General features: G+C 24.2%; 3 protein-coding genes across 5 annotated transcripts; 2 read left to right on the plus strand and 1 right to left on the minus strand.

Moving 5' to 3' along the window:
* Positions 1 to 595: 595 nt before the first annotated feature.
* LOC128951418 (cytochrome P450 3A14-like) lies at positions 596 to 3,062 on the plus strand (the record flags this gene model as incomplete). The annotated part of the gene is made up of 3 exons (XM_054296665.1): positions 596 to 726; positions 824 to 1,464; positions 2,362 to 3,062. Coding segments are annotated over 3 exons (1,473 nt in total), but the record flags the coding sequence as incomplete, so codon positions are not given.
* A 1,807-nt stretch (positions 3,063 to 4,869) lies between these two features.
* LOC128952493 (uncharacterized) lies at positions 4,870 to 6,326 on the plus strand. The gene is made up of 3 exons (XM_054297899.1): positions 4,870 to 4,994; positions 5,080 to 5,742; positions 5,915 to 6,326. Exons 1-3 carry the CDS (start codon positions 4,952 to 4,954, stop codon positions 6,283 to 6,285), a joined length of 1,077 nt encoding a protein of 358 aa, XP_054153874.1. The 5' UTR covers positions 4,870 to 4,951; the 3' UTR covers positions 6,286 to 6,326.
* Positions 6,327 to 7,242: 916 nt separating this feature from the next.
* Positions 7,243 to 11,113, minus strand: LOC128952492 (1,5-anhydro-D-fructose reductase-like). 3 transcript variants are annotated; one of them, XM_054297897.1, is made up of 5 exons: positions 10,932 to 11,113; positions 8,534 to 8,820; positions 8,079 to 8,426; positions 7,791 to 8,000; positions 7,243 to 7,690 (listed from the first exon to the last, which is right to left on the minus strand). In XM_054297897.1, the coding sequence occupies exons 2-5, from the start codon at positions 8,750 to 8,752 to the stop codon at positions 7,493 to 7,495; spliced, it is 975 nt and encodes a 324-aa protein (XP_054153872.1). In that variant the 5' UTR covers positions 8,753 to 8,820; positions 10,932 to 11,113; the 3' UTR covers positions 7,243 to 7,492. The 3 variants fall into 3 exon arrangements, with proteins under 3 accessions (XP_054153872.1, XP_054153873.1, XP_054153871.1); XM_054297898.1 differs by having other exon boundaries at positions 10,928 to 11,113; XM_054297896.1 differs by lacking the exon at positions 10,932 to 11,113 and adding an exon at positions 9,218 to 9,295.
* Positions 11,114 to 12,148: the final 1,035 nt, after the last annotated feature.

The raw sequence follows: 12,148 nt of genomic DNA on the forward strand, positions 1-12,148 counted from the left end.
CAATTAATTCAGTACTTTTACTAACAATAAACAGAACATATAAAAAGAGTTTCTTTATTAATAAAATTATAGATTAATAGTTGAATTTAATTTTATATTTTGAAAAATTTATATTATCAAAAAAAATTATTAATAAAATGCTAATTTTATTTTTTACTGCTATTATACTGCTTATTATATTGTTATATATATTTATTAGGTTAGATATATTATTATTATTATTATTAATATTATTATTATTATTAATATTATTATTATTATTATTATTATTATTATTATTATTATTATTATTATTATTATTATTATTATTATTATTATTATTATTATTATTATTATTATTATTATTATTATTATTATTATTATTATTATTATTATTATTATTATTATTATTATTATTATTATTATTATTATTATTATTATTATTATTATTATTATTATTATTATTATTATTATTATTATTATTATTATTATTATTATTATTATTTTTATTTAATTAATTAATTAATTAATTAATTAATTATCTTGAAATAATATTTAAAATAATGTTTTTTTTTAAATAAAATATTTATGAAGATATAAAACATGTGAATTTAATTATTGGTCAAATCGTGGTATCTCTGGACCCAAACCGTGGCCTATATTTGGAAATTTGTTTCAATTATATTTTCTAAAGCCTTTACTAATCACTGAAATAGAATGGCTGAACAAATTTGGCAAAATTTATGGGCAAATACTTTAATAACTTTAATAAAATTTATAAAAAAAATTATAACTAAGTTTTTATTTTAAATAAATAATTTTTGTTTTATAATTGTTATAACAGATATCATTTAATGGGTTGGCCTATACTAACCGTTGCCGAACCGGAACTCATCAAACAGATACTGATAAAAGATTTTCATATATTACCCAATCGTATGAACGCCGAGTTCCCCCATCCAATCATCAGTCAAAGTCTTATCTTAATTGATGGCAATCGCTGGAAACGGATCCGATCGATAACAACACCGATCTTTACTTCGGGTAAAATGAAACGCATGTATCCACTGATGAAACAATGTTTGGACGACTTAACCAACTATTTGAGTCCATTGGCCGACCAAAAGTCAATTATAGAAGTTAAACATATATATAGTCGGTTATCATTGGATATAGTGTTTACCTGTTCATTTGCTAACAAATTGAATCCATATAATAATGATAATAATAATGATAATCAATTAATACGAATGATTATAGAATCGGTTCAATTTTTGATAATATCATTTGTTGCCCAAACACTTACACCCAAAATGTTTAGTAAATTACTATACAATTTGGGTTTGTTTAACACTATGTCCACTAAATATGTAATCAAATATTTACGCCATTTGCTCGATAGTAGGCGTAAAAGTGATAAACAATTTAACGATTTAATTCAATTGTTTATTGAAGCCGAACACAGAGATACCGATAACAATGATTGTAAGTAAACTAATTGTATTTAAATTACTAATCTTCGGACAATTTACCCCTTCCATCGTTTTATTGTCCAAAAAATTTCCTATTTTCCAAACTCTCTGGAAATTCCCAGTGAATCTAATTCCCTATGCTATCAAAATATTTTCCCAGAAAATTCTAGGGATTTAATTAGGAAAACTTCCCTCCCTATGATAGTTGACAAAACATCACACACACACACAAACACTGAATTCAAATATATTTTTAAATATTTCAATGAAATTTTATGCAAAAAAATAATTTGGCATTTTACTTTCTAACGATGAAAAATGTGACAAAAAAAATTTTCCCGAAACTTTATTTCCCCGGTATTTTATAAGGGAACTTTTCTCCCTATGAAAGTTGCCAAACATCACATAAATAATCTATCTAAACAGTTTTATTTTAAATTTTGTATATCATACTACTAAAAAATTATATAAAAATTTTTTTTATCCAAAAATGATAATAATACAGTATATAAATATTTTTTAATTTTTGCAAAATTTGTCTAATAGATTTTGATAATACATTTTTTTGAAAAATATAGACTAACATATTGTGTCATTTTACCCATTGAGTGATGACGACTGATTAAATAAGTTAAATAATCTTAAAAATTGTAAAATCAGTAAAACTTTAAATTAAAAGTCTAAAACCTTGATATACAATATATATATATATATCAGGGTTGTGAAGGCAGATAAATTTTTTTAAAGCCAAAAAGTTAGGGGACAACCAAACTATTTTCAGCGCCTAATGATAGTCTTATCTATGATTTTTAATTTTATTATCTGTTTTTTATAACAAGTATATAAATTAAGATTAATATTATGATTACTACTACTAATACTATGTTTGGTTATATATATTATACGATAGCTAAAGAGGAAATGGATCAAAACACGATGAATATAAAATTAGATAAAAATAATAATAAACTAAATGAAGACGAAATAATAGCCCAATTTATGACTACATTATTTGCCGCCTACGAGACAACTGCCTCGACATTGTCTTTCCTGACCTATGAATTGGCCATCAATGAGGACTGTCAGCAGCGGCTATACGATGAAGTTATGGCTGCCGTCGACGTCGATGACAATGGAGAGACTACTATAGATTACGATGTATTGTCGGGACTGACATATTTGGACGCCTGTGTTAAGGAAGCGCTTCGATTGCATTCACCTTTTACTAGACTTATACGCAAAGCCGCCGATGACTATAAACTGGGCGACACTGGGATTACAATACAAAAAGGCCAGAGAGTAGACATTCCCATCTATGCTATACACTATTCGGAAGAGTACTATCCAAATGCCAATAAGTTTATACCGGACCGGTTTTTACCCGAAAATATCAAAAATATTAAGCCATTTACTTATCTACCGTTTGGTTCCGGTCCGCGTATTTGTATTGGACAACGGTTTGCATTATTGGAGATGAAGTTATGTTTGGCTCATATCATACAAAAATACCGATTCTTTCCGCCAAACAAAACTAAATTTTCACTAAAGTATGTAAAGTCGGCAAAACTGGCCGCTAAACATGTTTTTGTCGGTATTGAACATAGAAATTAAAAGTAAAATAAAAAATTTCAAAATTTATTAATTATCAATTTTTAGAATTAAAGCTAGTATTATTATAATATTAATTTATTTATATGTAATTAATCAATAAATTTTTTACAATATATTGAGCGCGCTTAAATGTTTTTTCGGTTTCATTATACATTTTTAAAATTTATTTTATTAAAAAGCTATTCTATTTTAATAAATTATATAATCGTCGTTTGATTCTCTATCATATCTTCATTAGTCTAAAAAATTTTGAATACTGTGGTCTAACAACTTCATCTAGTTTTGAAGAGATAAACTCATTGACTCCGATTTTGACCACTTCCCGAATTTTAATTTTTTTGCCATCAAAGAAGTGTTTTATAAATAAAAACTAATAGTAATTCTACAAAGCAATATCTGTTTAATAAAATGATTAAACGACTATTTTAATTCATGGTATAAATCCATTGAAATTTTACATTAAAATAATTGTTGTCATATTTTCACGTGATTTTCCTATAGGTAATGAGTGAAATTATATAGAACCTAAATAAATGTCACAAAACTTTAGCCTATTACGACCGAATATTTTTTTAAACGTTAATAAAGCAAACTTTAATATATTTCCCTTTAATTTTCTTTAAAATCTTGAATTTAGCAAAATTATTTCTTTAATTTTTTAAATTTTAAGTTTTGATGGTTTTCCAGGTTTTCTTTGTCATTTGCAACTACATCTTTTACTTTTAATTTTTTTAATTATGCTTGATAAGAGATTACATTTAGGGCTTTAGAATTGGCATTATTAAAATTTTTGCCCGCCACCGTACCGTTTATTAACGATGATATTAATAATTTATGTCATATCTGATACAGATGTCATGTGATGTCAGGCCTTGTAACGGATACATTTAAACATATATAACAAATATTTAATAATACAATTTAAGACTAGATATCAAAGTTTATAATAGTCAAAAAATTATTTTTTAAATATAGCAAAAAGTCACAGAAAAACTTAGTAACTTTTAAGAATACCAAAAAACGAAAATAAATTTGCCCACTATCAATATATATATATTTTTAATTTTCTTATTATTAAAATGATATGTAATTCTTATTTATCTGAACTTTATATAAAATTATTAGTTAAATAATATATATATTTATTTATTTTTATAGTAAGCATATATTAATTTTTGTAAATTAAAAATTATTCAATAATATTTGTATGATGTGTTATAATAATAAATATACTATTAATTATAATATTTGACAAAATAAATTAATTAAATACATGTTTAATTTGAAAAAACATTGCAATATATATTTTCTAAATAAAAAGATTGTTATTAACTAATTAATAAAGATTTCTAGTAAAGTTATAAATTAAAAAATAACATTAAATTAAATATATGATATGTATTACTTATTTTGTAGAAATTTTCAAATAAAAAGTATTATTTTATGTCTTAATTATATTTGTTTAAACGATTAATATAATTTATAATTAGTAAAACTAATAATTTATCATATATATAATTACATGATTTATTAATATCAATTGCTAAACAATTAAATAAAACATTAGATTTATCAAGTTCAGTTATCAATTTCATTGAAGTAATAAACTAATAAAATTTAAACTATGCAATTTTATGATCTAGTTTTACCAAAAAATGAAAATTATTATTATTATACTATACATGAAATGTATTATAGTTTCTCAAATAAAAACTAAATGCCGCTGAAAAACAAATTAAATATTTATTACATTTACTGTAATTGTATTTAAAGTATAAATATAGATATATTATTATATAAAAGAAAGTAAAACCTATTAACTTAGATATTACGGCATTTATTTTTATTATTAAAAAACTTGTTTTTTAATAATATATATTTTTTTAAAAATGCATTTGAAAACTCTAATTGTTGCATTTTTACTAATTAATGGTAAAAATTAATTAATTATAAATATTAGTTTTTATTAAGTTATTTATTTTTATAAATAATTATTTTTTGTTTATTTGTTTGTTAGCTAGCACAAATTTAGCATGTAAACCATATGCTGATACTGATCCTCCAACTCCATCTACAGCTACTAGTGAACCCAAAACAACTCCGGTAACCGATAATCCGTTGTGTCCGGGTGACGGTTGGACAGCCTATGGCGATGAAAAATGCATTAAGCTAATCACCGAGTTTAAATCATACTCAGAGGCCGAATCAGTGTGCAATAGTCAACAATCAAAACTGTTAACAATCAAAACACTTGATGAACAGTTAGCTCTGGGCAAATGGTTGCCAAATGAACTGGAGGTTAACATTTGGATTGGTTTGAAAAGGTCAGAGTCAGACCCCAATCAATTTCTATGGAACGACAATACACTGTTAGATAATAGTTCGTATACTAATTGGGCACCGGGCAGGCCTAGAGATAATCCTAAAACCGCTTGTGTTGAACTGCAATCCGATTTGGCCAGATTTGCCAGATCAGCTGACAGTCTATGGAGTGATGTATCATGCAATTTGATGAACTGGCTAATTTGTGAGAAACCACCAAGCTGGGACGATGACTATATTAAACGATTGGTAATCAATTTAAGACGCAACCAGCAGCAAGCTAAATCTAGTTTGGACGATGCCCTGGTACAATTAGGCAATGTTAAAGATCAATTGGACAATGTATCTGGTTCAGCAAGTATGTTTTTAATATATATTAACTAGTTAATTTTATTAAATAATATTTTTAATTTGATATTTTTATTATTGTTAAAAATATTTATTTTTTAAAAAATATATAACTAGTTTATAATATTACATTTTTTAGATAATTAATTAATTTTTAATATACTGTATATGTATAATTGTAGTACCGCTGGGCTATATCTATGTCCAATTGCCCGATCAACCGGAACCGTCGGTTTTGTGGCCAAAAATCCTGTTCGAAGATATCAGTGCCAACTATTCGGGTCTGTTTTTCCGTGTTGTCGGCGGACAAGCGGCCGATTTTGGTCAGACACAATTGGCCAGCACTCGCGTACTGACTGTCAATAGTAAATCGCTTGAAGCGGCCAGCAAAAATACTACCGTAACTGTATTGCCGGCCACATCTGACCAGATATTTTTATTTACCGGCGACCGCTATAATAATAATGCCGAACACCGTCACATTGAATTTACTTTAACCGATGATGAGGTACGTCCTGAAAATAAGGCCATCAAAATTTGGAAACGAGTTTGAATTGATTTTTGAAATTAATTATTAATATATTAAAATAAAATTATAAATTATTTACAAAATATTTTCTTTTAAAAATTATAATTTAATAAGTTTTATTTGTACATAATTTAGAAATAATTTTTTTGTTGTTGAAAACTCAGAGTCATATTGTGATCAAAAATTAGTTTATAGTAAATTAAATTTATGATAAACTTATGTTTTATTATTATGAAAACATCATAAAATATTTTTTTTAATATAATAAAATTATATTATTATATATTTATAACTTGTAATTTATAATTTATAATTATTTACTGATACTGTAGTACTGTATATAAATTATAATAATTTATATATAATTTATACTCTATGATTATTACCAATAAAATAACATTATAATCTATAACTGTAATAAAATAATAATAAACAAATTTAATTGAATATTAATTTTTAAATTAAATCTTTCGATGATATTCATGATAATTTCTTATTAATAATTTATTTTTAATATTATAAGAAACTAAATTATTAACAGAGATATTTAAATAATAATCACTTATTATATATCTACAGTAACTTATATAGCAATATAACAATAATAAAAGTAGGAATTGTTTTTAAAAAAGTGTTCCTGTATAAAAAACCATATTTAGCATTATTATTTAGCAAAATAATATAAATTAATATTTAATTATATTAAATATTTATAAAATAAATATCATTAAATTGTCTAGAATCAAAAAGTAATTTATTATACTAAATATTCTAAATATAAAAATTACATTTTTTTTTTAATTTATGATATTTTTTGAATAAATATTGTTATGCTATTTATTAATAATATATAATTATATTTCATCCATAATACCGTAAACAAAAATTTACCAATAATAATAATAATAATAAACATAAAAGATAATATATACTTTAAAGTAATATCTATAAATTAATTCAAATATATATCAAATTACCGTAATATAAGAATAATAATACATATATCATAACATAACACAATATAATAATAATAATAATTGGCAGTAAATAGTAATACACATTAAAATTTTAAATCATATTTAATATGATAGTTAAATCTAATCTAAAAAGATACTATTATTATAGTATAGAGTAACCAAATGTTCCGAAAAAAAGAAAATTCATTAAACCTTAATATATATATATATATGTATAAATATATAAGATATATATATTGTTGTTATATATCAATTCAAAAGTCGATCGATGGATCAAACGGATGGTTAGGCAAATCGCGTGTTATCTCAAACAAATTGGACCTATAGTTTCGGTCCAACGATTCCAACTCCTGGAGCTCTTCATCCGTTAGTTTGAAGTCAAATATCTGGATATTTGATTTGATGCGATCCGGGTTCACACTTTTGGGCACAACTATAATGTTTCGGTCAGTCTATAAACAAAAATAAAAACAATTATAATTATAGGGTATGTATTCAGTGCATAGTATACATTGAAACAGCTTAGTTAGACACTACCGGTAAAAAGCTTACCTGAAACTTAAGCAATATCTGGCCGGCATTTTTGCCATACTTTTGGGCTAAACGTAAGATTACCGGATCTTTTAGTAGGCAACCCCTATCGGGTGGATTGCTATCGACAGAGCCAGGATTGCCCAGTGGCGAATAGGCGGTCAAAGTTATGCCCCGTTCCTCGCAAAACTTTCGCAACTTATTCTGATTCAAATAGGGATGAGCCTCGACCTACCGGTGCGCGTATCGTATAGTAAAAAAAATAACATTTTACAATTATTTTGTTGTTGTTGTTGATGATGATCGTACCTGATTAGTAACCGGAACAATGGTAACGGCTTTAACCAATCTATCTACCTGTGCCGACGTAAAGTTAGAAATACCAATACTACGTACGAGACCGGCTTTTACACAGTCTTCCAGTCCCTGATACGCCTCGATATAGTCAACATCGCCGCCAATAATCTTGCCATCGGCATCGGTAGGAAACAGTGTATCGTCTACCTGTGCAAAACACATTGGCCAATGAATAAGTGCCAGATCCAGGTATGGTGTCTGAAATTTTTCCAGTATTTTCTTCACACAATCCATCACACGATCCCGTTTCAGGTAAGTTATCCAAACTTTCGATACGATAAACAGTTCCTCGCGGGTAACCTAAAATAATCGGTGCATTAATTTAAATATATGTTAACTATTGATTTGTTTATGTATATATATAGCAGCAGCAGCACTGGTATATTAAAATCTAATGACAAACTAACCAAACCATCTTTGATGGCATCGTTGATTGCACGTCCAGTTTCCTCTTCATTACGATAGACCAGTGCACAGTCAAAGTGCCGATAGCCGCACTCGATAGCCGTACGCACCGATCGGTACAGTGAACCGTCGCGCGGTGCCTGCCAGGTGCCCAAACCGATAACCGGTACTTCTACACCATTATTAAACTTGACAGTCGGCACTTGTTTAGGATCAACCATATTGTTAATTGATTCGGTAGTATTTGTTAGACCTTTAGATTGTTGTCGTAAATGTCGTGTTGTTTGAACTAAAAAATTATTTTTTAAAAATTATATGAAAAATATGAATAAAATATTTATTTATTAATTTATTATTATTATTTTTTTAATAACATTGATTGGATTTAACTTAAAATAATTATTTTATTTTGGAATTTTTGGTATATTTAAGTTGATTATAATATTTTGATAATAAATTTTTAATATTTATATTATTTTTATAAAAAATATAACTTATTTACTGATAAATTACTAATAGATGTTTATTATAACACTATCTGTTAGTAATATTTCATACAAATATGATAGTAAAAAACATTTAATAATTTATTATTAAGCTGAAATAATTTTATTAATTATCAACACAAAAAAATAATAACTAATTAATAAATTAAATACTTTTCGTATAGTTAAATATGTACTTACATTGCTTATAGTTTATAGCAAACGTTTGTTTGAAAATATTAAAGTTAATATTATTATTAATAATCAATTGATGAGACAAATATTTATGAAATAAGATTAAACTTGATTTCCGACAAACAAATGTCATCTAATATATAGTATATAAATATACAGATATGTCAAACAAAATAACAAATAAATCATATTCAAGTCATATATACGGAAATATTAAATTTGAATACTAATGTATTTTGAAAAAAATAAAATTATAATATGATATGCTATGTGACTACAGTTTAGATTTCAAGTATTATACGCCCATTGAATATTTATTTATTTTTTAAAAAAATAAAAATACAAAATAAATAAAATTTAAAATAACTTATAAGTTCCTTGAAAATATCAAAATACATTAGAAATCTAATTGACTTGTTTTTAAACAAAAATAAAATTTTTTGATTATCAATAAAAATATTACAATTCAAATAAAATTAAAGCTGTATAAAAACAGTAGTCAACTAAATCTTTAATCTAAAACAAATTTAATTATTTAGACAAACAAAACAAAATTAATTATTTATTTTTTTAATTTCCTGAATCCTAATTACATGTCTAATATGATAGCATCTGCTTATTATGACTAATACATTGAAATATTTTTTAATTATAATATTTTACTATACAATGTACTGTACATATATAGTCATTGTTGTTATTTTTAAGATTTAAAAAAATCATATATTAAATATCAATTGTTTAAATTGTTTTTGTAAAAAATATCATTGTTTTAAATATCCATAATAATCATTATATTAGATAATGTTATGAATGCTTTACTGTATGATAATATTGTTTAACTTTTATACAATTATATCATATAATATTATAGTAACAGTGTTTTACTGTATATTTTTATTAAATATTATTATTATTTTTAATCTATAAGTAAATTATATATTTTATAAATAATATAATTTTCCTATTTGTACAGTTATTCAAGGATAGTCTAACTTAAAAATAACATAATAATAATATATTTATATAAATAAATGTGGGACATAATAAATAAAACAAATGTTACAATACATATACATTAAAATCATTAATATAATATTAGATAGTAAACTAACTTTTATATAAAATAATAATAATAAAAAATAAATAAATAATTAATTAATTATTTAATTATGGTATTTATTTTTTAAAGTAACTAATTATATATTTATTAATATTAAAAAAATTTTAAAACTATATAATTATTTAAATTTTATTTAGTGTTTATTTAGTCAGTTATATACTGTATCCTATTTACTATAATTAATTAAAACTACATATAGTAGTATTTAAATAACCTTGAACAGTTGAATATAAACTAATTTAAATATATTAATTTTTATAATCTATATTTACTATAAATTAACTTTATTGAATTTAATAATCATAGCAATATATATACTATGACAAATTGTCATTGACAATCTAATATATAAAAAAATAATACAGTATTATTATCATGTATAACTAATTTAGATATTATTAATATTTAATTAAAAGTTAATTATAATTAATCAACATTTTACATACTAAATACTATCGATAATTTAGATACAATAGTAACAAAAATTTTAAAAAACACATTTAAATAAAACACATTTTTAATTCAAACAAATTATAACTAACTAGTAATTAATCTATGATATATATAGTATATATTATATACAGTTAACATACTTACACCTAGATTATTTTGTCCACACAAAAATGTTATCTAGCTTGTTTTTTACCAATAAGACAAATAAGACAAACACACACTTCAATAATAAACTACTGTACAGTATATGTCTGAATAATGTCTATAATAATATTATCTACCGGTATATACTGTAATATGCAATGTTATATAAGACTAACAATATTTATCTACACTTTATGTATGTATAGTTAAAAATACCAGTTATAATCAGGGTTTTAAATGTGGCAGGCATAAACAATAGATGCCAATTTTGCCAAATGCCTGCCCTGCCTCTGCCATGCCCTGGGCATCTATTTTCAGGTGGTGACACCTATTACTATGATTTTATATTATTTATTTATTTACAAAACATTGTTTTATCTATATATTTGTTTTGTATACCGTTAATTAAAAGGTAATATCATTTGAAATACGTATATTAATTGTAAATTTAATTAACACGTTAAAAAATTTTTATAAATACAATTGCTTTTTATCAATTTAATGTGGCAGGCAAATAAAATAGATGCCCAAAATGCAGAGGCATTTATGGCATCTATTTGGGCATTGCCAGTGCAGGCATTTATTAACTTAAAACCCTGGTTATAATACCCCATACTGTTTATGTCTGTGCGCGCAATCATCACTGTCTGGTTACTATAGAGACAGACTTTTTAAAGGACTAGTATTTTTTCATACCGTTCCTCTCTCTCTCTCTCTCTCTCTCTCTCTTTCTGTGTGTTTGTGTAATAAAATACTGTATATACTGAATATGCGTCAAAAAAATTTTCCACAAAATTCAATTTATTATACAATATTATAAATTTTACCAACAAATCTATACCATAATTAATAAAAATTTGTTTTAACGCAAGTGTTTGAATCTATTGTTAATTTATCAAACATTAGTAATGTATGGTCTATTGCTATTGATAACCTATACACTAGTTTAGTAGTAATAATAAGTATACATAATATATTATATAAAATATACCCAGGTTATACCTATTTGTTAATAAATTACTGTTTTATGTATTAAAAAAAAGTAGGCGTAACTACTAAGTAAAGGATTGGTATGCTATAAGTTGGCCTTCAATTGTCATTTCAAAGATTTTCATAAGATATATATTTTTTCAATAGTTTTCAAATTGTTAATAATTTTTTATACCTTTTTATAAAAGTTTTATACCATCTTTCAGTGTTTTATTATTTAAAAAAAA

Source organism: Oppia nitens, unplaced genomic scaffold (assembly GCF_028296485.1).
Source record: "Oppia nitens isolate AA-2021 unplaced genomic scaffold, nextdenovo-longstitch-racon4-pilon3 scaffold1_pilon_pilon_pilon, whole genome shotgun sequence".
NCBI classification, from domain to species: domain Eukaryota; kingdom Metazoa; phylum Arthropoda; class Arachnida; order Sarcoptiformes; family Oppiidae; genus Oppia; species Oppia nitens.

Excerpts from the sequence above, each read along its gene's own strand:
- LOC128952492 (XM_054297897.1), bottom strand. The coding sequence starts at position 8,752 with ATGGTTGATCCTAAACAAGTGCCGACTGTCAAGTTTAATAATGGTGTA. Across the intron at positions 8,001-8,078 it reads TTGTTCCGGTTACTAATCAG|GTCGAGGCTCATCCCTATTT; the intron begins GTACGATCATCA and ends GCGCACCGGTAG. Across the intron at positions 7,691-7,790 it reads AGATATTGCTTAAGTTTCAG|ACTGACCGAAACATTATAGT; the intron begins GTAAGCTTTTTA and ends TTTTGTTTATAG.
- LOC128952493 (XM_054297899.1), top strand. The coding sequence starts at position 4,952 with ATGCATTTGAAAACTCTAATTGTTGCATTTTTACTAATTAATG. Across the intron at positions 4,995-5,079 it reads TGCATTTTTACTAATTAATG|CTAGCACAAATTTAGCATGT; the intron begins GTAAAAATTAAT and ends TTTGTTTGTTAG. Across the intron at positions 5,743-5,914 it reads CAATGTATCTGGTTCAGCAA|TACCGCTGGGCTATATCTAT; the intron begins GTATGTTTTTAA and ends GTATAATTGTAG.